Source organism: Streptopelia decaocto, assembly GCF_964273445.1.
Source record: "Streptopelia decaocto genome assembly, chromosome: 1".
Taxonomy (NCBI): Eukaryota; Metazoa; Chordata; class Aves; order Columbiformes; family Columbidae; genus Streptopelia; species Streptopelia decaocto.
The window spans coordinates 45719095-45746846 of record NC_138663.1 but is presented as its reverse complement, the minus strand read 5'-3'; the positions used below and the strand labels follow the sequence as shown (position 1 = coordinate 45746846).

Genomic DNA, 27752 nt, shown 5'->3' with positions numbered 1-27752 from the left:
CCACAGGCTGCCCAGTCACTCTACGGCCAGCTGCTGCTATAGGGAAGGATGTGGCCAGGGCTGCAGGCAGATTCTCCCCCATCCCTCCTTGTACTTGCAAAAGCCTGCAAAGCCTGTAAGTGTATGTTGAGGTTGTCTGAAGAGAAAAATGCTCTTTAACAGAAGAAAAGCAGATGTTTTACCTCAACACCTCTCTCCAGCCACTTCTTGCTTCTTGATTAATGTGCTGAGCAGAGCTACCCAGCCCACAGGGCACACAGAGATGAGGGGCGCTCACCCCATTTGCAGATGTTTACTAGTGAGCAGTCAGTGGTGTAAGGTGACCTCCCTGAAAGAGGATGTGGGACACATCTGAGTATGGCCTGCCACAAGCACCTGGCTTCAGGTTAGTGAAAACTGATGGGCAGATTTGGGTGGCTTGTCCTGCTTTTATCCACAGACGTGGCACAGGATGGTGGAGAAGGCTTCACTTGCACGGAACCATATGGATTTAACTTACTGCCTGGTCCTGACAGCCCTCATGGCACAGGATTTGGTCTCAGAGAGATGCACGGTAGAAGGAAGGAGTGAAAACTTGTTATTGGGGCTGGGTGTTTCCCTTCTCTGTGCTGAAGTGTCTGCTGAGAGCCCACACGTGAACCCACTAAAAAGACCAAAAGATGTCTCCCGTGTGTGTCTTTGGGTAACACGGGTTGGATAATGTGTAGACACACTGGAGGGGCTGTATTTGCTGTATCTGCTCTGCTGTGGTGGCAGCTGGCTCCAACACACCCAAGTGCTTCACCTCCTCCAACTCAAGTGCATGTCACCAGCTGAGACTCACTCCTGCAACGCTGCCAGACAACCAGGAGCACAGGGTCCCTGGCAGCCACCCCTGATCCCTATCACCGACACCCAGCTCACATCCAGTCTCCTGCATTGGAAACAGGGATGGCTGAAGGCCACCAGGCTTCCTTCGGGTGCAGGTGAGGCATGAGGACAGCATGGAGATGCTGTGGGGAGAGCTGCTACAGCTCCTACTGCTGCTGCCACTGCTTTGGCCCCTAAAACCCCAGCACTCACCTCTTCCCTCCAGGAGCAGCACGGTCCAGAGAGGGGCAGCTCAGTCTCCGGGTGGCTGCCAGCTTTGCCTCCATCACCAACTCTTGTCTGTAAAGCCAGAGGTGTATTTCTGGAAGAACAGACCCTGCTGTGGATACTGCTGCCAACTTTGATTGCGACCAGGTTGGTTTTCCTGCCACTGTCACACAGCAGGATTGGCCAAGGCATTGCTACCTCCCTCTGGAGTCGTCAAGCAACAAATCTGCTCTTCAGGCAGGCAGGGACAGACATCCTATTATACATGTAACAGATGGGATGAAACAGATAAAGCAGGCAGGCTGCTCTCATGAACTCACTCAGCTGCAAACATTTACTGTCCAAACAAGCTTTTCTTGCTCAGAAGGCCTTGGCTGGCCATCTTGTCCCTGTGAGGTGATGTCATACAGATGGAGGGATATCCGGCTCGCCCACTCTCAGTAAAGGGATATTTCTCCTTCCAGCCAAAAACCCCTCACAGAAATCTCTCATGGGCACATTTGTCCTACGGAAACTAATATCTTTCCTTCATAAAATCATCAGTGCCCAGACCCAAGACTGGGACGTGGCTCAGACAAGGTGCCATAAGCGGCATCTGCTGCTGGAGTCATCCTGGTTCCCCGCAGTGCCAGAGCCAGCCAGGACTGCAGGCCTCTCTGCTCACACCCTCCAGCTTCCACAATGCCACGTTAATCACCTAGCTATTGCAAATGTAGTTTTAATGGCATTAAAAGAAAATCAAGCTGAAAATACATCAAGCGGGTCTCCCCCTGCCCTCTGTTCCGCTGGGGAGATGGTGTGGCCACAGCGCTGTGCCCCGGCTGTCACTCATTAACCACCCACCCAAGGAGGTGCTGCCCACGCTGGGGTTACGCCTCAGTCTGCCGGCTGCTCATTTCTGATGCTTGACTACACTCTGCAGTGTTTTTATAGACCTTTTGCCACAGTGTTTGTTTCCCACAGCCTTTTTTTTTTCTTCTTTACAGTTTCAGATGTAGAGAGTGAGCCTGATTTCTGCCATCCCCAGTTTGCTTTCTCTGGGTAACTCCTCTGCAGCTCAGCCATCAGGTCTGTGTGCATGCAAGGATCTGGCCAGCTTTGAAAATGTTTAGGTGCAACTCCCCTTCTTCTGAGAAGAGCCTATGATTAAGCCTCTCAAAACAGAGGTAAAAGGGGATTTCTGTGAGCCAACAGTGCTGCTTGGATTTTTACCACAAGGTGAATGTTACCCTCCTCGAGAGGAAAATATCCTCCACGGCAGCATCTGCCCACTCAGTTCCGTCTTTGTCGTGCTCTTTAGCGCAGGTGGGAAGCCTGCATTGCCAGTGGCATAAACTGTAGCAGGAGATGAAGACGTTGAAATCATATTATATTTATTACATACATGAGATATAAAAACAAATTACCAAAATAGTATCATTTTTTTTTTTGTGAGTCCACAGGACCTCGAAAGAAAAATACATACTTAAAGCAGATTGGTAGCCTCGTGGCTTTTCTGGTGTTGTATATCTTCTTTTTCTTTCCCCTCACACTTATGAACAAAAGAGACTCTATGCAATGTGGTCTAAAGATGCTTTACAGAGAAAATAATATTTTAGTGCTGAAAACCGCAGAAACTGTGCTATATTCCATACTGGTGTTAATGAGGAAGTACAGTGGCCGTATATATTGCAAACAATAACACAAAAGAAAACAAATAAAATGTTCAGTTTTAAATACTAACATAAAAATAAAATAAACTCCAGGCCCACCATGAATTGCTGGGTTGTGATATGCGAATGCGAGTCCTTTCTGTTCTCTGCATCCACTCCTTTTCCTGCAGGCAGAGTTTTGCTCCTCTGGCAATTGCATTTTTTATCTCAAAGTCTCTTCTTCTTCTCACACTGTTTGCGAAGTCTCGCTGGAGTCCTGCCCACAGGGTCCAAGTGCTGGTCTGTAGCTGGGACTTCAGTGCAAATACTTTATCTTTCAGGTTGCAATCTCAGATATTCTGAGTGGCCAGTGCCAGGCTGGCCATTCCCTTTATACCATTAACACCGTCCAACTGAGGGGGGTCTTCAGGAGTGCTTCTGTTTCAGGGAGTTTTTTCACATGTCACCTTCAGCCTCTTCCTTCCCCAACACAATTAGACTTCCCGCACTGTGAAGTGGCAGGTAGTAAAGTGCTTTATACAATGAAATATTTACACTAGGGCTAGCTTCATTTTTTAACACTTCAAGGACAAAAGCTCAGAGATGCTGCACCCTCCAGCTTTTCTCTGTGGCTGTGCAGTGGGTGGAGACCCAGCCTCTGCCCCACACCACACTTGTGCCACGGCAGAGGGATTCAATTCACTCTGGCAGCTCCATCTCACCAGAGGATGTAGCCCCCAAAACCTTCAGCAGGGTGACCAGGGTAAAAGCACACAGTGCCTGGTTCTCTTCGAGGAGTGCCACGTCCAGACGCAAGGGGGTGTTTCTAAAGAGTGGTTGTCACCGCCACGCTGCCGCCAGCACCTGCCCGTTGCTGCGGGCATCACCTTCCCCACAGCATCCTCTGGAAGTCGCTCAGGATTCACGCTGGCAGCACTGGCAGTGGCGTGTTGCTTCTCAGCTGTAGCCTGTGGGCACGCTTTCCCTCTCTAGGGAGGCAATTTAGTCAGTGGCTTCATAGGAGCTGCTCTGACATCGCACTGGAGCAAGACAAGCATCCGCCCTTCCTTTTGTTTCCCTCAACATATCGACGAGCTGGGCTCAGGCGAGCCCTTGGCAAAGAAGCTACAGGCAAGTGAATGAACGTTGGCCAGGAAGGAATAAATTAGACAGCGCCTACAACTCTGAATGCCTTGCTACTCGTTTTGGCACTATTTTCTTACATTCCAGTTTTCGTCCTAGAGATCTTCTCTCTGTGAAGGCTGTTGCATTTTGTGCATAAAGAAATGCCCCAGGCGGTCGCTCACCTCTAGTTGCAGTCTGTTTTCAAAATCTCCAGGACCTTTCTTCCAAGAGCTGACTTCCACTGATGGACAAAACTTTTCATGTTGACGATGAGTCTGCCTGTTTGGACATCCTCATGTCCCGCCACAAGATACTCCAAGCCTGCAAACCAGCAAAGTGGTCAGGGACTGCACAGGACTACGCTTAAGATGCCTATTGATTCTACAAAGTTAGCCTAGATATCCAGTCCTGTGTAAAAAGCACTATTTGAAGAAATATTTATACATATTGATTCTCTCCTGCACCTGTATATCTATACCTCTATCTGTATCTATGGGAAAACTCTAAGTCCCTAGTCCTTAGGACCCAAGAGAATGGCAAGAAGATGTGCCAGGGGAGGTTTAGGTTGGACATTAGGAAAAGGTTCTTCACCCAGAGGGTGGTGGAGCACTGGAACAGGCTCCCCAGGGAGATGTCACAGCCCCAAGCCTGATAGTGCTCAAGAAGAGACTGGAAAACACCCTCAGACACATGGTGTGAACCCTGGGCTTGTCAAATGCAAGGACAGGAGTTGGACTTGAGGATCCTTGTGGGTCCCTTCCAACTCAGGACATTCTATGATTCTATGAAAAACGACCTCTGGGGCACATCTGTCAGTGACATGCAGCATACAATCCTTGATTTTGTTGGCTTTTAAATATAAATTGAAGCTGATATCTGGGGGCTACACTACAAGTTTTTATATCTTGTTTGGGAACTGCTATTACCTTCATCTGGCAGTCACCTGCCTCACCCCTCCCTAGGTCCCTCTCAGTGCCCTCGGTCTCCCCACTTCATCCTGACCACAGCAGGGAGTCTGTTCATGTTTACTTGGGTTTTTGTTTTGTAGTTCAGAATAGAGGGAGGGTGTCCCCTAGTTAAAGGTCAAGCGTGTTTTTCTTTAATTCAATACAATTTGTTATCTACTTTATCTGAGTTTTTGGGCACACACATCCTCTCTTCTGCCAAGTAAACACAGGATATGTGTATGGCAGTATCACCCTTTGCGAGACATTCATTTTGGCCATGTCAGTTCTGCTGTTATAAACATCACTCTTCAAGGGCTCCTAAATCTAACTCCTTTGAGAGAGAAATGTGGCACGCACCCTCAGAGAGCAAGCAAATATTGCTGCAGTTGCTGATTCAGTAGGGCTTTCTAGATTTTTCAACCTGATGTTACAGAAGTGTAAACTTAAAATGAATCAAACAACTGAGACGCCATGAGCCAGGACTTGAGGCTGTGTGTTTTGCCGTGTGTTGCTGGCAGACAGCTCTCTGCTTATTTGTCTCTGTGCTTGGCAGAGCCAAGGAGGAGAAGGGGCTCCTGTTCCCTTGAGTAAGGCTGAGACCTTTAAACCTTTCCACTCGGTGTCCCCTCAAGAAATCCAACCTGTCTCTGTGCGTGTGTTTGGAGGGGAAGGTGTGTGTGGATAGTGAATATCCCCTTGTAGGAAGTTAAGTGTATTATCATCTGAAAACAGCCCATGGAGACTTGATAAATGCTTGGAGTTTTTATTTCTTGCCACAGCCTTTAAGAGCCTACCCTCCTTTTGGTATCCTTGTAGTGTTGTGAAACAGAATAAAAAAACCTTTTGTTTCTTTTATTTTTATCTTTGATCTCCTGTGTTTGTGGGAGATGTGATTTCCAATATAGCTATATGTCACGAAATCATTTTATGTCAGCTTGGCTTTTTATCCAGCTGTTGTTGGTTTATTCATCTGCAGGTCATAAGCTCCTACTCTGAGTGGGTTAAATCTGGTAATACAGTATTGCCAACCATTCAGAAATGAATGTGGTAGCTTAAGAAAATAATGAGATTTAAAAATATATTTGAGATCCCTTTTTCCCTTTGAAATGACTGAATCCTAAAGATGCACACAGTTGATGTTTTCAAGTTTCTCATTAGGACCAAGCTCCACAACTTCTTTCTAACATGAGTCATAGAATCATAGAATACCAGGTTGAAAGGGACCACAAATGAAAGCTGAGATTAATTTATACTTGTGGGACTCCAGCAGCTGCGTTTCAAGACAATATCAAACTTTGCAGTGTAAATCATAAGAGCTGATAAGGGAGCAACATCTGATGTGTCAGACACCTGGATTACCCCTAAAGACAATTGCACCTCCACCCTTCTCCTGATGTCCAAGTGATTTTCATTGATTTTGTGATTACTACTGTCTTTTCCTCTACTGGGGAAAATCAATGAAGTTCCTCTGAAGTCAGTGGAAGTCACAAAGCTGGGTGTCAGGTGTGGGGCTGCCTCACATGCTCTGCGTCTGACAGCTTTCATGGTGTTCCTCCAGGTTCATATTAAGGCAGCCACATTTGGGCTTTCTTGCTTGTGTTTGCATTGCATATGGGAAAATAAAACAGCTATATCTATTTAACTGTAGATTCATGGTGTTTTACCAATATCCAAAGTCTTACTGCACTTAAACAGTAATGTCCTGCCTAACGCTGCTGATTCATCTGACCCTTGCACCTCACAAGGCTTCCTGACTACAGCTGTGCTGTCACAGCAGCCGCCTTCAAAGCCAAAGACCGTCAGTCTGGTCGAGATAAAAGAAGACTGCAAACACCCCATCAATGAATAACCTTTCTGCGTGATCCAGCCTCGCAGACAGCCCTTTCCCCCTGAAGGAAGCTCCTAATGCTGCATATGTAAAGGACATCTCAGCACTGAAGTCGATGTTTCAATCAGTGATTTCCAAGAGATGTGTGCACCTCATGGAAATAAAACCCTTTATCTGAATTATTTTGGTAACTGTTGGTTTATCTCAGAGCTGTAAAGAAAGGTGTGTCAGCTGGCAGAGTTTTGCTCTATTGAAAAAAACCTTGAGTCTGCATCTCCTTGTCCATACCAGAGACTGGATGCACTGTTTGGCCACCACTGGTTATACTCCAGTGAAAGATAAAGATGATGAGCAAAAAACGTGAAGCCAAAGCTGTCCTCTCACTGCATAAGAGAATCTCTTCCAAATCTTGTAAATGCAAATCAGTGTTTCTTTCAAAGATACATCTTCCCTTGAGTTTAGATTAGAACTTCAGTATAATATAATGACTCAAGTTAGATGTAAATGTGATTTTATGGGTTCAAATTAACATTAGTTTTGAAAGGATATGTCATGCAGTTGTGGCATGATATGTATCTCCCTCCCTCTGGGAACAGACTGAGACTAGTAAAGCTGTAAGACTGTTATTATGCTTCATAAAGAGAATTGTATGTTTGAAAGTCTATAGAACGATCCAAGTTTTTCTCTATAAAACTCAAATTTGATGGAGATTGCTGTTGGAATTCAAATGATGTAACAGTCAATAATTTAATCAACACTGGGCTGGAATCTCAGCTCACTGGCATGAGGGGACCGAGGTGTGGGAATGAAACCTACATAAATGTGGTGGGGAATGTACTGCTTGGGGAGTCAAACCTACCGGGATTGAGGATGGGACAAGTGCAGCCTCTGTTAGTCCAGGATTCAGGGTAGAGCATCCTCTTGCCCCGTAGAATCTTCAGCTTTGTGGATTTCAAGACTTTCTTGATCTTCACGTTGACTTCTGCATGGGAGCCCTTGTCATGAGCTGACAAGATCTTCGTCTTGATCACTGGGAAGACATGAATTCAAAACATATAAACTATCTACAGTGCCTTTTTTTTTGTCTAATTCAGGTGTCTCAGCAATGCAGTGAGGACAATTACTTTGGAGTTAGTCCAATGCTCCTTGCTAGGGAGCCCAGGGTCAGTGCAGCCACCAAGGGAACGCATACATAGGATGAAGGGCAATGCGCGCAGACCGAAATATAAGAGGTTCCATCTGAATATGGGGAGAAACTTCTTTACTTTGAGGGTGCCAGAGCACTGGAACAGGCTGCCCAGAGAGGTTGTGGAGTTTCCTTCTCCGGAGACATTCAAAACTCACCTGGACACATTCCTGTGCAATCTGCTCTGGGTGAACCTGCTATGGCAGGTGGGTTGGACTAGATGATCTCCAGAGGTCCCTTCCAACTCCAGCCATTTTGTGATTCTGTGATACACGCCTATACCCATAGTCAGGAATGCTGCCAGTTGGTTTGACCACGGCCCCTGGCCGCAGGAGAGGTCCAGTGACCTGATTTTCAAAACTTGCAAAAGCCTACCCCAACCATGCTGATACCTCCACTGGTAGGTATCACCCTATGGTGGTGCTTTATTTAGTGCTGCACAGTAGGAAGCTCAGGGAAACCTCTCCTCCTACTGTGCGGCCTCCTGAAGCTCATGATGAGCCCTGTAATTCATCTGTCTCTCCAGTTTAGCTGACACCTTTGCACATTGAGTGACGAAAGGGTGGGAAGACTGAGTGCACTTTAGATAAGATTTATGAACTTGAAGTTTTTGTGAGGTGGGTTTTTTAAAACTATTTCTTATCTTTTGCAAGATTAAACATGGTCACTATAGCAGCCAGGGAGCAAAGCAAAGCAGAATCAGATTTTTTCTTAATATCATTAAGCCAGGGCTATATTTCAACAGCTGGCGGCCCCTTGAACTTCCCTTTATAGGTTGCTCTGCAGCCTGCAGAGGTAGGGATTATCTCTCTCTGCATTTTCAACTTCAGTGCAAGACAGAACAGGTGCAACAGGTCCCTGGAAGCTTGTGTAAGAAGGGAGTGCTACACAAAGCATTCCTGGCTCTGCTGTGGTGTGGAGGAGGTGGTTCACTGGCACACACTGGAGAAGTCTTGGCAAACAAGGAACCTCCTCTCATTCATTTAAATCCAATAGATACACTGACAATATACAGCACTCCTTTGTAACAGCTGCGCTTTGCTGAGAGGGGGAAGCTCCCAGTGGCTGTCAGAGCTGTTTTCCCTGTGTAGTGGCTTGTGTGGTGATCACTGTCCCTTCTTACATTCAGTGTAATTCAGATTTAGTGATTTCTAGATTGTTCTTGGGGCATCTGGTCTACAGACAGCTTTAGTGACCCGTTCTCGGTAACAGTGCTTTCCAGTCTGTCTTGGATCTAGACAACCTCTTAGGGACCCTTCCAGCTTTTGTCCTCCCATGATTTCAGCACAAGAGTATTTTGGCAGCAAGAGAGGTGGGTAATAGAGCAAGACGCTTCACCCACCTTGACGTGGCACCATGATATCTGTATATTTTAGAAAGGTCAAAGATTTGCCCCTAAGTAGACCATGGATTTGAAGGGACAGAGTAGTGCACACAGCAGCACTTCTCATGCTTTACACACTTGTACCACCTTGTAGCATCTCCCTTCACCCACAACTCACCGTAGGTGTACTTCATCCCGCAGAAGACCTTGGGATTCCCTAAAACTTGCTCTTTGCATTCGCATTTACCTGGGGAATGAGAAAGAGGCAAACAGCTGAGGATTGTACTTTAGAAACAGGAGCCTTCCTGGGCAGAGCTTGGGACTTGTCAGAGGTTTCCATGTGGTCCACAAGCGCCACGCAAAAAAAAGCCCTATTTTCAGATCTAGGCTGAATATACAATCTTAGTCCAAGGGCAATTATTCCTTGTTTACAATTAGAAGAGAAGGGAAACAAAGGCCTTATTATTTTGCCTCGGGATGCAAATAACACGCATGTCTTTCCCCATGGTATTTTCCACGCTGTAATGTACCAGACAAAATTTTAAAAGGAAATGTTGCAGAGGTTAAGGCAGATTAATGACTTCCGTGATCTTAGAACAAAGAATAACATGATATACTTATTTACGTTTAAAATGAAGTTGCTCAGACAAATGATGGAGCTTTGCCCTCAATTAACTCAATTATTGTATCTTTGAGATTTTATCATGCTGCCTTCTGAAAATGCAGGAAATGACGTTTGCCTGTTTGCATGCAGCGACTGCAAAGGAGGACGGCTCGATGATGCGCCACGGGGCCAACCTGCCTCGCAGCAACCTCACGCAGCACCCATCTCCTCCAGACTGGGGGGAAATAACTTTCCCAGCTGACACTGTAGCCAAGTGCATCATAAACTGCAATTGATGCAAAATTGTTGTGGGTATCAGGGAAGTACATTTTTATTTGGAAATTTCCAGTTCCCTGCCCATGTTATGATATAACAAGGGGTGATGGTTTTAAACTAAATGAGGGGAGATTCAGGCCAAACATGAAGAAGAAATTTTTTACAATGAGGGTGGTGAAACACTGGCACAGGTTGCCCAGAAAGGTGGTTAATGCTCCATCCCTGGAGACATTCCAGGCCAGGCTGGACAGGGCTCTGAGCAACCTGATCTAGTTGAAGATGTCCCTGCTCATTGCAGGGGGTTGGACTAGCTGAACTTTGAAGGTCCCTTCCAACCCAAACTATTCTGTGATCCTATGAAAATCCAGCCTATAAATAATGTTGCCAATTTCTCCAACATGTAGTGCTAGTGAATACAAAGACACATTTAAAAGGTGATGGACAAAACAAAGAGAGTGTTCAGCCTTGAAATTCAGAGCTGGGGATGCAAATTCAGGCAGGTAACTCTTGCCTCACCGACAGCTGAACACTGGTGCAGGCTCTCAGCGTGGAGCATCTGCCTAAAGGGTCTGCGTGTCCTCACATTGATGGGACCAGCCATAAGGTTCCTCCAGCTCATGGAGGGGAAGGAGGTGGTTGCACAGGACATTAATGGGGGACAGGACATTAATGAATGACCATCCCCTCCTGCAGCTGCCAGGGTCCTAATTACAAACCAGTGCAGAAGACTGCATCTGTGCTGGCTGCTGGTGGGAAGGATGGGTCAGGGAAACAGGCACGAAGCTGCCATCCTACCGGAGTGCCGGAGTGCCGAGAAGCCCTGCTCATCCTCCCAGCCCCAAGTGGGCTCGCTCTCGTTGAGCACTGCCAGGAAAGGAGGTGCTTCGTGGTGCCAGGTCACGTCTGAGCTGTTGTGGGGAAAGGGAGATAGTTAACTTTGCTCCTGGAGCCAGACGAAAGAAGGGTCAATACCAACCTGTCCTCTGGGCACATTTTGGTGGTGTTAAATACAAGGGGCAGTTTGGGAAAGTGAACAGGTTGAGTGTTGTCAGAGTGGGTCATGAAACCATTTTGCGTTTAAAACACATTATAGGAATTTATATGCTATAAATAGCCTCAGTATGGTAAAAAAAAACCCCCAACATATAAGATCCAGGGAGTGGGGTACTATTAAAATGTGCTGTCTTCTACAAGTCAGAACTTGACTCTAAGTCCAACAGTCAATACATACTGAGTTGCAATGGCAACACTATTAACCCTTTGGTCTTCTTTCACTCAGATGTCCCTGAGGCCCATATTTTCCTTGTGGAGAGGAAGAAGCTGTGAAGGTTATGGAAAACACCTGACATGCTAACACCAGCATGGAGAGCCAATAATCCAACATCACCAGTGCCCCGCCATGGTGTGCCAGGCAGTCTCAGCTCCTGCTCCAGCCCCAGCTCCTGACCATACCAAACTCCAAACATTTTATATAATGGACATTTTTCAGCCTGCCTGCCACATATGAATAGGGTTGGTGCAGAGCATACCCTGGGTCAGGGATCGCAGGGGTCTGGTGAGGCTGGGGGTTGGCCAGGACCCCCTAACTCACCTGCTGTTGCGACAGTCGCCAGTGCGGGGGTCACAGCTGCGGGCGCAGTCGCAGGGGCGGCAGCCGTAGGCACCGAATCCCCAGTAGCCGGGGAGGCAGTGGTCGCAGCGGGGCCCCGCCACGCCGGGCTTGCAGGGGCAGTCGCCGGTGCTGGGGTCGCAGAAGGTGCGGGGGCCCAGGGGGAGTGCAGCCGATCCCAGCGGGTGGCAGGAACAGGCTGTGGGGACACCGTGGGGGGAGAGAGCATCTGTGAGTGCAAAAGCTCTGTGGGATGAAGGTGCAGCAGGTGCTGCTCTGCCTAGGGACAATTATGTTTCTCAGCTTTTTTTTCCTCTTTTCCCTTTAAATCTGACCAGAATTTCCCTGGAAATCGCATGACTTTAACTTTTGTGAGGTATCATCTTAACTAGTCAACCTACTCTGGTTTCATGTTATGTTTTGCCAAACAGGACTTTATTACTCTCCTTATAGCGTCTGGACTCCAGTCCAGTCCAGTGCTCAGAGGTGTGTCTGGCTCACAGTGATACTTAAGCAGCTGTGGGTTCTTCCTTGGAAAAATGAATCAGAGTATAATTGCTTTCTAAAGTAATAACAACTGTCTTTCATCCAGGAAGTTAAAACCCCCCCTCAGAATTGTCATTTTAATTAAAGTGGAGGCTGAGTGAAAAGTACCCCTCTGTCTCTGTCTGATTTTCATTTAAAGCCATCATTTCAAAACATTAAAAAAACAGAATGAGGACACTGACAACTCAGAGATATGCTTTTGCATTTACTCCAGGATGTTAGTTTGCAGAGCACATGTCAGAAACATCGGCTGCTCTTTTGTCCTCCCCCCACAGCCCCTTGCACTAGAACGATGCACTGGAAGCACACTGGGACACACTGGGAAAACTGGCCATTCTCACAGATCAGAAAGGATGCCCTAAAACAGGTGAAGTTTTCCTTGCCTATTTCTTAGGATTTTTCTTTTGCATAAATGTAATTTGTGTCTGTTCCAAGACTACAACATTTTTTTTTTTTCCCAAAGATGTTAATCTTTTCAAAGATCAGAAATACAGTTATCAAAAATATGAGCCAAACCTCTGATCACGTGGCTTTGCCAGGAGGCAGCGCGGTGCCCCACAGGACCGGTAGTTGGGTGACTCGTGCTCTCCTTCCCTCAGGGTTTTGCTCTCTGACCAGGATGTGTTATGGTCAGCCTCGTGCATCACGGCAAAATTTCCCTGCTGAAAGCTTTTGTCTAAAATTCCATTTACATAAAAATCAGCTGTCCTGAGAAAATTTTGTTTGGAGGGAAAATTTTTACCAAATTCTAATACAAATATTTTAATTTTGCACCTATGTAGGCAGTAAAGCAGAAAAGTCACTGCATGCAACACAACCTTTCTTTCTCTTAAAATACTTATTGCTGCACACATATATTTAATTTTGCTCTGACAACATTTTTGTGGTTTCAGGGATTTGACATACCTGGAGTGGTGTTTCAAAATATTAACAGATAGATTAATATTGGCAGTTAACTTAGAGGCAACTATGATTCCAAAATCTTTGCCAGAGTAATCCCCAAATTTTCCCCACCCTTTCCATTCCCAAACAAATATAATTATATAAAATTAAAAGATTAGAAAGCCTGTCCACAAACTGCGTAACTAGCTGCAGGCAGTGAACTCCGGTACCTTTAATAGCATAGTTTTCAACAGCGCTCCCCAAGACTCGCATACCTTTCTCCTGAAGTCTGTGAAGTGTTTTACACCTGACATATGTAGCCAAACGGTCTCTTTTCTTACTAGATGTGGTGGGTATTTCTGGCATTCCTCAGCCCCTTCAGGGGAAATATCAAGCACTCAAAGCTCTTCTATTCTCTGGTAGTCAATGAGCTAAACCCACTGCTCAGAAAGAGATTTGGTCCTGTTTCAGTCAGGTTTCAGCTGAGTTTTACACCCAAACTTATTTGGGTTCAAGCTTTTTATGTTTTAGACAATGCCTTTGCACAATTTTTTTCCTAATGGAAAGTTTAACGGCAGCGGCAACACCATGGTGAGGCAAGAATATTACATTTACAAAGGCTGTTATGAAAAATACAGCAGCAAGTTCATAGGCAATTAAAAGGGCAATTAAAAATGAGAACATAGTTGGCTATATTTTTTAATAAAAGCTGCAAAGAGATGTGTTGCAAAGGTTGGTCATTTCTACAAGGGCTGTGCACCCACCCACATGGACCCCATCCTTGGCTGCTCCCCCATGAGCTACCAATGCACTGACCTGCTTTCCATCTGCAGCCAGCAAATTGAAGCTTTTTGGTCTTGCATGTTGGGTGGAGGCCCAAGATGACACTAAGTGGTGCTAATCTGGATGCTTTGGGTGGCAAATTTACAACATGGTAAATGTTTGTGACGTGCAGCAGTGGGAATGTGCTGAGCAATGCAGAGACATGAAGTGTCTGCACTGAGGGCAGAAATGAGACTCCAGAGCTCAAATGTGTGTTGTATCAACTTTGAAAGAAATGCATGAAAATAGGACCAAGTGCTTCCATACTATGGCAATGGCAGGAAGAAGACCACCACAGGACTGATGATATTACATTTGGCAGCTGCAGCTATGGCTCCCTCATGGGCTGAGTGTTGGGTTTTAGACCCTGTTTTCATCCTTCCACCCAATCTGCACCTCACTGTGGCACAGGTACTAAGAGACCCACCTCTAGGAAGGTGAGAGGAGCAGCCAAGCAGCAGATGAAGCAGCTACAGACAGTGTTGATGGCACTTCATGGTGGATACACAGGCACAGAGTGTGAGACTCTCAGTGAGAGGCTTCTGGGTTGTGCCTGTCTCACGTGCTGTGGCCACCCCACCAGGGAGGCTGGAGGTTTCCACAGCCAAGGGAGCTCCCATGAGAGAAAGGGAGCTTTTGATTCATAACCAGCATAAAAGGCCAATTTACCCTCCTGTACTACATGGTAATATTCTGCACATGACTTTGACAAACACGTGAATTAACAGCCACTTGTCCTGGAGTCACATGTGCCGACTGGGATCAAAACCCAGTGAGTGAGACTCCATCAGAGCTGGATTTCCCTGCCCTGGTTTGGTGATACTGTTGTGGTTTCTTCAGCTACCAGCTAACCTTTGGAAATGACAAATATTTACCCTCAAAAAACTACAGCTGAAAAGCAAAAATAAACTCGGCAACTATAAAACGCGATTTATTGTCTGCAATTATACTGTAGCTGAGGCTTAAAAATTCATGAGGAATGTAAATAAAAGGACCGATAGCATAGCGGGGGAAAAGAGTCATCAGATTGCTGTTTTAAATGGCAGAACGTCTCGTTTTATCGGGTACACACCTACTCCTGAGCAAATATTATATACACTCTTCGCCTACAAGAATCTTTAAAGTATCCTTAAAGATTATGGCTTAACAACTCCTTTATTTACTTTGACCTTGGTATTTTTAAATTTTCACTGCTACGCCACAGTTGAGCAATAACGGTGCCTTGAGCCAGAAGCAAGCAGGCAACACTGTGGCCTTCCTGGAAAGAATAACAGGGCACCACGCACATCCCTTGTTATTGCAGACCATGGCACGGGCCTTGGAAATGTGCCAGGCATAGGCTGTAATTGGTCTTATATAATTTAATTTAACAGTCATTAGTCATTTCCTATGGCCCTGCAAGCTGGTGGGCTCCCCCCTGAGATGCTGGGTCCCCGGGTGCAGAGAGCAACCCTGGCAGTAAGAGACCAGAAGGGAAATGGTGAGGAGGTCTTAGTGAGCATTGAATTTGTGGAGGCTTTGAAAAGCCCCAAGAGAAATAATTTGTGTGTTTGTAGCAATAGGGTCTCTGAAAGGAAAGCACTCAAATAATCCCTACATTTTTGTGGAACCCAGCCTATGCCAGGGCAAGTTGTCTCCCTGAGATACGTGAGTATTTCATGCTCTGTAATTCATAAATACCAAAAGAAAAGAAAAAAAAGAGCAACAAAGTAGATGTACTTAATATAAAAGGTAAATAAATGCAGATTTTTTCTCACTGTGCTCAAGGCTATCTTACAGTTCTTGTCAAATATATGTTACCTTTGGCCTTTAAATACCAGAGTTCACGAATACATAGTGGCCCATAAAGAGGTTGGATTCTTGCATTGAAGAGTAATGGAAGCAAATGTATAGTCTTTATGTCAGGCACACTTTTTTGGGGGGTAAAAATGTGGAAAATGGAATGCTATGTGCCGGTGATTCAGAGATGAAGGCAGAAAGTCAATAGTACCAAGCACCAGCATACGTCAACAAAAATACCCATTAATCATTAATCATTAATCACCTCCGCAGCTTCCTCCTGCCCCGAAGAAACTTTTTTAATTGAGTCTCCTGGGATTTGGCTAACATATAGCTAATGATGTGATGTAATGTCTGACTTCATCAGCACTGGTCTAACTCGCACACAGGCACATGCACCCTGTTGACAGCCTTCCCTTTGAGCCATGGCCATTTTGCAGCAGTACGTCCTGAGACCTCTTTCTCCATCTGCTTTTTCAAGGAAGGAGGCTCCGTGCTGGTCAGCCCAGGAGTTGCCATTTGATTTCCTCTTGGACCCTCCAAGCAACCAAAGCATTTGGACTGGGTGTTTTGGCACCAGGAAAACCCTACAATGTGTCCCTTGTAAAACCCCATCTCCCTCATGAGAAGTCACAGGAGATGGTGACCACTCCTATCGTCTCCAAGGTGAAGGGCATAATTTTTGGGTGTTTAGAAGAGCGCACTCAAATGAGTGCCAGAGCTTGATTTGGCTTCAACAGCCTCAGAAAAGTGTGTGCTCTTCTCTGATGAGAGCTGGCATGTAAAGAGCACCAGGAATTGCAATCCTAGCAAAAGTACCACAACCCCAGTAAAAGCACATTTTGGAGATTGAGGGTCCCATACAGAATTTACTTTAGTCTTTCATCCTGTGTTATTTGCCAGGAATTGATTACTCCAATGAGTTAGAAAAAACCCTCAAGCCCCTGCTTTGGGTCTAAGTGCAAGTTTTAAACCTGCTTTTTTTTTTTACTAATGAGACTCCAAACCAATAGTTTGTTACCTAAGTTCTGGTAATAATTGGAGGAGGAAAGTAGCTGATGTTTCAGAGAAGGAGACTTGGAACTTCAATGTACAGAAGTAGGTAAAGGAACTTCAGAAAGTCATTAACTTCACTGTTTTAAAAAAACAAGTTTGTATACATACTACAGAAGTGAAATAATTATATACACATGTAATAGAGAACTGTGGTCAATTCTGTTTTCTTTCAAGAGAATTGGGGTTGTAAAACAGGCGGTTCAGCTGATGCTGCTCCTCCTTGCAACAAGTGAAAGGTGGAGAGGAGGAGGAGGACTTCTACAACAGGCTGGTGGGGCCACCGGCATTCTCACAAGGATGATGCACAGCGAGGGAGCAGGACAGAAGTGGTTTTCCCCACCCAGCCCCACAGACAAAAGGGAAACTGCACACACCCTTCCCATTCCAGGGTGCAGCTCCACACCCCAGAAAGGTTTCTCTTCCTTTAAACACAGGCACTTCTCCTTTGGAAGAGAGAGATGTGCTCAGTATTCCCTCAAATGACACAAGCAGGGTGTCAGTCAGATTTTTTTCTGCCACCCATGAAGATCCTCCTCCAGATGTGGGTCAGTGAGAAGTCCAGTGAAGCTGGTGGGTGGCTGTAGGTGCAGAGCAGAGAGCATGCCTGCACCCTGTATTTAGCTGACCAGTGTAATGTGCTCAGTGCAGCTTGGGGATACGGAGTCCCCTCTGGTGAGTCACCATCCTCACAGCGGTCCCTGAGGAGCATGGCTTCTGGATCGCTGCTTTTGCTTGGAAAATATTTAATTTCACATGTGGCTGAGTCATTGCCTTTGGCCTGGCCTCCTTGGTGTCGCACCTTCTGGAATATCACTTAACTCGTGTTGCCGTTTCTCCCTCCATACCCACCTGCTGCTGCTGAGAACACGCACTGGTGGGCGATGCTATTTACCAGCTGCACCCCTGTTGGCTGAGGCATCCCGCTTCTGAGGCTGCAGCAATCACCAAACAAGGAGAGCATGCCAACATGATGGAGCTTTTGCACTCCAAAAATAGCAGGAGAAAGTCAATGAATCACCTCTCTTCCCCCTGCCTCCATGCTACAGGGATCCTTGAGAGATTTGTCAACAGCATCTGCAGGCTTTTGCCTTGCAAACTGCACCATTGCTTTTTGCTAACAGCATCAAAAAAGGGAATTCAAAGAGCTCTCTGTCCTTCACTGAAGCAAGAATATTACTCCAAGGAGGGGCAGGAAGATCTCACCTTTCCTTTGACACTCTCCCGCTTGAGAAGCATTTTACCAGTAAAAGGTCTCTGACTTACGTTTGCAGGCATCAGGGGCAGAGAAAGGCTTCCTGAGGTCCCGGTAGAAGCCCGGCTTGCAGCGCTGGCAGTGCTGCCCTTCTGTGTTGTGCTGACAGTTGTCGCAGACGCCGCCGCTGCGATTGCCCGATGCCAGCCACGCATCCATGTCAAAATGACAAGTATCGGCGTGCCCATTACACTTGCAAGCTGAGATGAAGCCAAAGGGAACAAAAAGGCTCATTAAAGCAGTGAAAGATGTTGATTTATAGAAAAGGGACACAGAAATTCAAACCATGTTTTGGAATGCAAGACATGGTCAATGAACCCATTAATCATTCAAATGTATGAAGCATCATCACATTTTCATCCACACTTCTCAACCTCTACAGGTGACATTTAAGAAAAAATAATTTAACTCTTAAAAATTTCTGGGGCAGGATCCTTCCCTCCCTGCTCTAGAAATCTGCAGTGCCCCATACAGCATCTACCACACAGATGCTATCAGGATGCAGGATGCTCCTTGCATCTGGTGGAGGGGAAAAAGCAGGTGGAGGGGATGTGTATGAGAGAGGGTGAGGACCCCCCTCTCCTTGCGCTGGCAGTGGAGGAAGTCTGGATGCCCACACACCTGAATTCAGTGGCCAAGTGAGATCTGTTCCAACCCCTGCTCCTCAAATGCTGCTGGTGGAAACAGGGAATCCCTGTAATTACCTCGGGGAACATCCATCCTGCAGCGAGACCACAGCCCACACAGGCAGGCTGATGCCAGCTGAGGTGTTCACAGCATCATAGCCGCGGCAGGACAGCAGTCAGTACACCCACAAACCCTCCCGGGGTGGTGTTGTTAATCCTCAGCAACTTTCTGTCTAGTCTGCTGCTGTTAGTGGAGCAGATTGCCCCGTGACATCTGTGGTCCCCTGCAGCCTGCACTCACCCTTGAGCATCCCTCCCTGGCACCACAGAAGAAATCCTCAAACCCCCGCAAAGCCCATGGCTCCTCCTGCCCCCAGCGCCTGGCAGCGAGTAGAGACCATGTCCAGCAGCAGAAGGCCATACCTCCAGCAAGCGTGTTTGTCAGCAGTGCTCATGGAGGAGACAATGCTGGCCCCCATCACCTCCAAAGCACCCTGATAGGCTGCAGTCTGAAGCAGACAGCCCTATCTCAAAGAGATGTGCTTCGGTCCTCCAGAAAGGACACACCAACAAATAACAGTCTTCTGAGGATTTACAATCAAGGGGCTTTGTGAACAGGGTCATCCCCACCATACAAACATGCACTGGGTGCTGGGAGGATCTGGCATTGGTTCTCCACTCACTGAGCTGCCTCGCAAGCAACTGCCCACCACCCTGGTATCTTCTGACTCTTGGAAACACAGGAGAAATGCATAAAAAGAGAATCATAGAATCATTTTGGTTGGAAGAGACCCTCAAGGTCATTGAGTCCAACCATTAACCTAACTCTGACACTAAAACATGTCCCTAAGAACCTCATCTATGGACCTTTTAAACACCACCAGGGATGGTGACTCTACCTTCCCTGGGCAGCCTGTTCCAATGCCTGACAACCCCTTCCATGCAGAAATTTTTCCTAATATCCAATCTAAACCTCCTCTGGTGCAACCTGAGGCCATTTTCTCTTGTCCTATTACTTGCTACTCGGAAGAAGAGACCCTCCATGCTACAACCTCCTTTCGGATAGTTGTAGCCAGCAATAAGGTCTCCCCTCAGCCTAAGAGGAAGCTTTTCACCCTGACAAAGGCTCTGGAGAGCTGTTCGCAGCTGGCTACTTACACTGACACTCTTTGGGGTCTCCGGTTTTGCCATCAGCAGCCTGCCAAGGCTGGTCGTTGTAGAGCGGGGCGCAGTGCTGGCAGTGGGACCCTGCTGTGTTGTGCTTGCACATACATTTCCCATGGACCTGGTAGAGGAAAGAGAGCAAGGATCACTCACAGCGAAGCCCAAAGGGTCTCTGGAGCACAAGCAATGCCCATGTACAGGAGATACCATGTCAGCTAGGCACTATTACATAGACTAGAAATAGGGCTGGCATGATGTGTGCCTTGATGTCTAGTTCAGTCAAAGGCAAATATTCTGCAGTTACACTTTCAATTAGGTTTGTGTTTGTGGATCTGCATGTCATGGTATTGTGTAATCATGCCTTTTTTTTTTTTTAAGATCTAAAAGAATATTTAGCAGAGAGTTTCCAGCTGCAGCATGAATTTCCAAGAGAGACTAAAAAAAGCCAAGATTCAAAGCATCCTTGGGAAACAGTGTAAAACCTGCTTTTTCTCCTTCCCAAACATGAATACACCTTTGCAGTACTGTAAGAATAGCACCCACAGCCTCAGAACCCAGCTCTGTGTGCCCAGCCATCACCAACATAAATAAGTATAACAAAAAATAAATTCAAACTCCTGCAACATAGATATCTACTCATCCTAGGCAGAATTTTTGCCCCACAAAGGAAGAACCAAGGATAGCACAAGGACCATCAGTGACTGTACTTGGATGTGTTCATGACAGAGAGATAATTTAACAGCTAGACAGCCTAGTGTAAGGGGGTAATTAGAGATGAAAAGCCAGCGTAGCATGCTTGGTGCCAGCTGTCCTGTCAGCCGCTGGCATTACTCATACTGTTGGCAAATGCAAAGAAAACAGGACGTAGCCAGAGGGCAAGAACAGCCTGGCAGCCCCTGGATGCAACAAAATCCAGCTCTGAAGCAGCACAGCTTTGTCGGCAAGGCTGAAGGTCCTGCCTTTTCCTGTGGAGCGTGGTGGGCAGCTACCTACCATAGCTATTTCAGTGGCTGCCTGTGCTTTCAGCTTTACTCTGTTAGACATTTTGCTTTTAAATACAGTTTCACCAAGAACGTTTTGGCTGTAAGTCTCTCCAGATGTCTGATGCATGGCTACGTTCTGCATTTGCTGGAGCACGAGCTGAACGGTGCCTCACCACCCTGGTGCCCCGTCCTTCTCCAGCTGCAGGGAAAGTGATAGAGAAAGAGGACAATAAACAGTAACAAGCTGGAGACCTCAGCCCCTGCCCTGCCACTGTGGTCCCATGCCCATGCCACAGGTTGGCCACAAAACCAACGGAGCTGGGGAGCTGCACCAACCGCTGGCTGCTTCCAGCATCAGGAGGGACACAGAGTGGTGGGGGTGGCTGGTGATCTGGCCCAGAGCTGGGGCACGGCTTTAGCTGCTGCTGGGAAATGCTGCCTTTCATGCTGTTTGACTTGTGCTTTTACAAATGTGCAGCTCCTGACTGTGTGACCTGCTGTCGAGACCTGCCACGAAAAAAGGCTCCTGTGAAAAACCTGAACAGTTAACAAAACAGAAGAAGACCCTGAACATGTTGTAAACAGCTCCTGCTTGTTATGTAGGTGCGCACACATGCACATCCCCCACACTCCTGGCTAATAATGACTTTCTGATTTATTTATTTTTAACGAATAGATTTCAGCTGCTATCTTACAGGGGTCGGACGTAACCAGTACAGATAAAACTTCAAGATTGACCTTGAAAGTCCTTAAAACACTTTTCAGGAGCAACGCAAACAGCAACATCTTTCAAAAACTTTTCAAGTGATCCTTTCCTGCCTTATGAAAATGTCAGCACCATCAAAGCAGGAATAAGCAAAATACAGTACAGCAACTGGACTGTATGAGCAACGGACAGATACAGATGGAGTCAGACAGAATGCGCAAACATCTAAGCTAAAGCGCAAATACTAAGATAACATTGGTTTCTGTGTTATTTGGCCCCACCGCAGATAACAGTTGGTCTCACCGCAGATACTAGTTGGTCCGTAGTTGGCTTATCATATTGATATATGCTTAAATGTTTGCTAATGTTTGAAAAGAATGAGAAGCAAATATAGAAAAGGAACAAAACAAATTTGCAGAGGGAATATTTCATTCTCAAAGTGTGTCTTGTGTTCTCATATTTTCATTTTTGCTACCACTTACAAAACATTCCTCTAACTCCTAGATGCCTCACTTTCCTAAATTATCATTCTTCAATAAAATTTCTCTCATATACTTTTTAGGCAAAGTCAACACACACAAACCAATGTTACAGAGCTACTTCCCACACATTTAAAAGCAGCCACTTGCATGGAAACAGAAATTGGTTAAACCCATGTTGGTCATGTGGTCATCTTCTGGTGGTTTTGATGGAACCCTAACTCTTTGATGCCATTTTTGGTAGGGTTTTCTTGTGAGCCCTTTGGCCATTGGGTGGTTAGGGCTAAACAGGTTGTAGCAGCCTGAACCATGTCTGTGACCAGAGAAATCCTTTAGCGTGTTCCTCACAGGACTGTCCCAGCTGTTGGGGTAGAGGGACCACCAGACCCGGGCCGTGCATGATCAGGAAGGGAACGTCAGAGGGTGCCATGGTCAAAAGCAGGTGACCCCTTGGTGCTTTGGCCATCATGATGTCGAAGAAGGACGTAGGAGAAGACTCGCAAACAGGGATATGTATATCTAATACACAGGGACTCTCGGGATCACTGTGGGGACATGTGCTCCCCCTGCCTGTGCCTGTAGCCTGACCCCTCAGATTGAGCTCCCCCCTTGCCAAAGCCACACAAAGAATCAGTGGGGTCTCAATCAATCAGACAGTGGATACTCAGCATTAATAATGTACAACTCTGAAACTCAGAAGCACCTAAGAAACCCTCAAAGGATTAAGAGTCCCAAGACACCAGCAGAGACTGAGACTAAACTCCCCGCCAAGGAGCATTCACGGTCCCAAGGCATAAGAGCCTGCATTTTCTGAAAGCCCAAGTACTGTATAATAGAGCGTACTGTGTTGCCAGAACAGGGGGAGGTGGGTGAAAATAAAACAGAAGAGGACGGGTATCCCAAGAACCTGATGTGCAGCCATTAATTTGGCTAATAAGTAATCCACTGAATAGCTGTGCACTGACTTATTAATATTAATCTGTATGTGAACTCTAAAGAAAGAGGGTTCACAAACTTGAAAAAGTGCTGCACCAAGAGCGGGCCTGTGGGGTCTCAGATGCTGTGGAAAGGAGTGCTGCAAAAGAGCCAGATTTGGACATGGTGCAAATCAAGCCAGCTGGTCTTTAGATAGACCCCAAGGCAGAGCAGGGCATGATGTTCCTCGCATTGCTAATAGCTTGTAAAGGTACGATGCACCTTGGAGGAAGGAAATGAATGATTTGGCTTAAAAATTATTAGAATAGCATGATTCTGACTTCTGCATAAAGGCAAGTTTTGGGTTTGGGCTATCAAGCTGACTCTGTGGTGCTGTCACCATCTGGGTCAGGAGGAGCCACGTCTTCTCAGTCATAAGGGTTGTGATTTGCATTCACCTTTCCCCCAGGTTTTATCACAACCAGATGCATTAGCATCTTTATCAGATCTTCCCTCCCAAGCCCAGATCCTACTGTGGAGCCTGCACACCCTCTGCCCACCTTGGCATGGGCTGGGATGACTGCGCAGTAGCCAGCCTGCCACGCAAACTTTGCAAACCCGTGCACCCTTGCTCACTGCAGGGCTGGGGACTTGTCACCTCAGTGGAATTCACATCTGGTTGAGCACCCAGAGAGGCATGGGACACGACAGCTCAGCTGGCTCCACTTCTGCATCGGATGCAGCCACCCGGGCTCCAGTCTTTGGAAGCAAGCTTTGGAAAAGGCGGCAGGCTTCTCAATTCCTGCCGTGCTGAGCCTTTACAGAAGTGTTACTCAAATGGGCTGGACCTGACGAAACCTCTGCCTCTCCAAGGTCACCCCAGGTCTCATGGTGGTCCCATTCCTCTTGGCCAGGCAGAGTGGGGTGCAGACCCACTAATGAACAAGCAAAACAGCTAAATGGCCAGCCTCAGCTGAGTGAGGGAATTGGAGTCTTTAATAATTTGTTTCTCAGTGTAACAGTTTAGTTAATACCCTTTTTTCCCCTTTTCCCAGAAATTTAATGAAATTCGGACCTAAGTGCTTCAAAAACCTTGCCTCGGGCTGATGTATTTATTCCGTTTCAATAGCATTACAATGATTACCCTGCAAAAGAGTTCTGCTTTAAAAAATCTCTCCATCCTACCTTTATCCCATTGAAGAAAATATCCCTTTTCTTCTACTTAATTCCAGCATGACAGAAAAGATTTTCATGCATTGGAAACAACAAAGGAAGGTGGATGCTAGCAAGCCCTTTCTTGCAGCCTATAGGCAGAAAGGTATTTTTTTTTAGTTACAAAGAAATACTGTGACAGCTGAAAACAGGAGAAAGACAGGACAACAAGAAGGGGTAACAGAAGGAAAAGAGAAGTGCTGGCAGGTGAAAAACAGCCAACAGACTATCTACACTGGGCAAAATTAATGCCTCTATGAGCTGTAGGAGGGCCAGACACCAGACTGCGGTGCCCTGTAAATTCCTGGTCGTGCCACAGAGCAGCTGGGAGCTGGGGCTGAGGAACCAGCCCAGCAGCTCTGCTGGGACCCAAGGCAGAGTGGGGAAATGATGTACCCGGCCTCCAGCATCTCAGCACCTTTCCGAATGCAGAATGTGACCCCCATACATTGACAAGGGAAGGAGGATGGTTTTTCTTCCCTTTTTATTCACCTCCATTTATATTTAACTGTCAGGCGTACCCACTTGGGTCATTCTGGAGCATTGCTAAGTACACAAACACAATTCCCAGTACGTCTTACCCCTTTAAGCATTCACACGGCTCTTGAATCGTTTAAGCGGCAAAGCCTTCTCATACCATTTTTCATTTTGTCATGGGGTCTTTGCATCCCAGTTCACTTTCACACTGTTTCCCTTCTTAGCTGGACAGCCCCGTCACAACGTCAGTCATTAGAGGGCACAATGCAAACAGTGTTACAAAAGTTGACTTCTCTAAGATAAACGAGCGACTGATTTCTCTATACAAAGACAGTTGCTAGGGCATGCTTCCTTCCAGAGCCTTTTGTTGCTGAATTATAACCTTCCAGTGCTTCCTTTCAGATTGCAAATATATAGGGTTTTTTCTTTAGTCAAGTCCTATAAAATACTTCCCCCTTATTTATCATGTTCTAAATTGTTGGGCAGTGAGAAAGAAATGCTGCATCGAGAGAAAAATGCTTTCAGTCACCTGCTATGAACTGATTTATACTGCAAAAACTCACCCACTATACAGAGTCCAACACAAACGCACACTAAAAGAAAATCAATGTCCCAAAGACCTAATAGCGTTAATAGGCTAAATAGCTGGGAGGGGCAACTGCTTTTAATAGAGTTTCTTTCTTGGAACTGCTAAAATAGTATTTTCTCCGTTGAGGTGGGTTTTTTTTGGTTTCGTTTTTGTTTTTTTCCTATGTTCCTAGAAAATGGGCATGATACGAGGCTAAAGGAAAATCACAGCATTCATGCTGAGTCTCTGACGATAGCTTTTAAACTGTGTTGAGCTTGAGCCACTGTGCCAGTTTTAGAACTGATGCCTACTGGCTGCTGTCAGCATGCCGGGAGGTATTCTTTCCCAAAGTACCAGACAACCAAATTTATGCATGAGAAAATTCTCATATCCTATCTCGTTCTTGTGAAAGAATACAAAGCTTGTTGTCCAGGGTGTGGGGGCGGTCTGGTGGGGTTTTTTTAATTCCTGGTACAATAGGCTTCTGTCAGTGCTGCTGGAGAAGACCTTCAGCATCTTTTGATGTCAATAGCACGGCAGCAATTTATAACAGCAACTGGGTTGGCCATGTGGGAAGGGGGAGGAATATTCACCCTGCTCAACTATACAGAAGTGCTTCAGCATGGTAGCACAGTCTACTGGGATCCCAGCCATAGTGTATCCCCCCTCCACTTCATAACTATGGAGGGAGCCCAGGGAGATGAGCTGGCTAACTTAGGTACATCAACTGCACGCCTAAAGTTAGATGAGGTATATATGTGCCTCAGTGCCTAATTGTCAGGCAGCTGCCAGAAATCAAGTTCAGATGCATTCACCGGTCAGTTCTCTGCAGTGGTTTGTCTGTTCAGCCTAGAAAATAAAGCACAGTTCCTGGAAAAGTCCTTGGTGTGTGATTGTGCATTGGGCTGTTGTTGGTGAGATTTGGGTAGCAACCCTTTGAATAAATTTGGGAGGAGTGGGGAAGAGAAGGAAGAGTATCTGTGTCACCTTGACAGCTGTTTGCGGCACAAATGTATAACAAGGGACAGTCAGGACTGTACTGCCCATGAGGAGCAGTCTTTGCCATTGCTGGAAGGCAGTCAAGTCCTCTCTGTAGGCTTCCCCTGCAGCTCATGGAGAGATACCCTCCCCTAGAGCAGGAGCCCCACATGTACATTCAGAATTTGCCTAAAGGCTGACATGGCATTTCTGATGCTAAAACGAACCCAGAGCTTTCCTACACAAATTCCTTTCTCCTTTAGGAACTGCCAGCAACCTTTGCTTTGTGGTACCAAGACAGTAACTGCAACAGCGAGGGGCATCACGGACAGTTTCGCAGCTGGATGGCAGTGAGGGCACAGAAACAAACCTTTTATCAGGCCCTGGCTATTGCTTTTTGCTGTTGGGACTAATGTGAAATATTTTTTTCCCACAGTGAATGCTTGGACTCTGCAAAGTCCACCTTCGCTCTGACTTGACTCAGAGGGACTGCAAAGGAGCTTTTCCCACCCCAGTGAATGGAGCTAGAGCTGCTTCTGCTGCGGTGCAAGGAGCCCCTCTTTGTCCATGGAATCACCCCATTTGCAACCTGCACCCTGCCCACCCCAAGCATGTCCTGGGTAAGTATTATTCAAAACTGTCAGCTTCTAGCACACAACAGCCCGTCCATGGAGAAAAAATACATCTGATGGGGGAAATCCCGTGACAGTGAGTTGGGCCGATGTCCTGAGCTGAGTGGAGCATCCTGGCCTGCCAGGTCAGGTTCCTGCAACAAAACTGCCCAAGCAGCAGCCACCAGGATCCTTGCATCCTCATGTGGCTTTGTCAGATGCCCTCTGGGTGAGCTGGCTGAAATGCTTCTGGTCACTTTGCAAGATCTGCTCAAGACCTGGCACTGCGCCCAGTGCTGCCACAACACCCCGGCTTACTGCCCACAGCAACCCAAGAGAAAAACAAACATATCATGTCCAGTTCTGCTGGCCAACGAGGGACTTAAACTAAGCCTGCAGTTAGGATTTTTTGCCTGTGGGCTCAGACCAAGTAGGGAGTTAAGAAAACCTGCACACACTTATTTTGGAAAAGTTTTGGTTTTTTTTTTAGAGGATCTTAAACTTGCTTAAATGTTGATGTTAACTCTCTAACTTAGGGGATATTCTTCAGGAGTGCTCTGGTCTAAACAAGCATAAAAACGGAGTTAGATTTTATAATCAGATTATGAAATGGTAATGTGTCTCCCAGCTTTTGCTGTCCTCAGTATTACAGTGAAGGTTCTGCTAAAACCCCATGTAGATCATTACATAAAGGCAAGTCTCAAGTCCCCATCTCACCCTTGAATGACTGACCGTAATTCTTCAGAATTTTCTTTTATGCGACCTTTTCAGGTGAAATGTACAAAAATGTTTCCTCTCAGAAATCCTACTCTCTTTTCAGAAGTTCCTCTGACTTCTCCCAGCTAATCAGCCACTGACCTCGCAATCTTCTGTCCCTTTTCTGCTCATTCACATGTGCCTTGCTGTCATCTTGGAAATAATCCTTTCTTCCCATCCTGAAGGAACACACTGGCAAACCCGAGCACCGTATGCACAAATGGGGTGCTACCACAGTCCCAAATCACAGCAGCCTTGCACCAGGCAGGAGCCTGGCATGGATTGGGCTCAGCCCCAGCTGCCATGGTCGTATGGTGGAAAAAATTGTATTGG

General features: G+C 46.4%; 1 protein-coding gene across 2 annotated transcripts in view; it reads right to left on the bottom strand.

Moving 5' to 3' along the window:
- Positions 1–2432: 2432 nt before the first annotated feature.
- NTN4 (netrin 4) overlaps positions 2433–27752 on the bottom strand; it is a 48813-nt gene continuing 23493 nt past the window's right edge. For both annotated transcript variants that reach the window (XM_082071325.1, XM_082071326.1), the window contains exons 4-10: positions 19729–19855; positions 17956–18144; positions 11590–11806; positions 10794–10906; positions 9297–9365; positions 7468–7638; positions 2433–4154 (exon numbers count right to left, since the gene is read on the bottom strand). In XM_082071325.1, coding sequence (XP_081927451.1) covers positions 4018–4154; positions 7468–7638; positions 9297–9365; positions 10794–10906; positions 11590–11806; positions 17956–18144; positions 19729–19855 — 1023 coding nt within the window. In that variant the 3' untranslated portion in view covers positions 2433–4017. The remainder of the gene's footprint in view (positions 4155–7467; positions 7639–9296; positions 9366–10793; positions 10907–11589; positions 11807–17955; positions 18145–19728; positions 19856–27752) is intronic.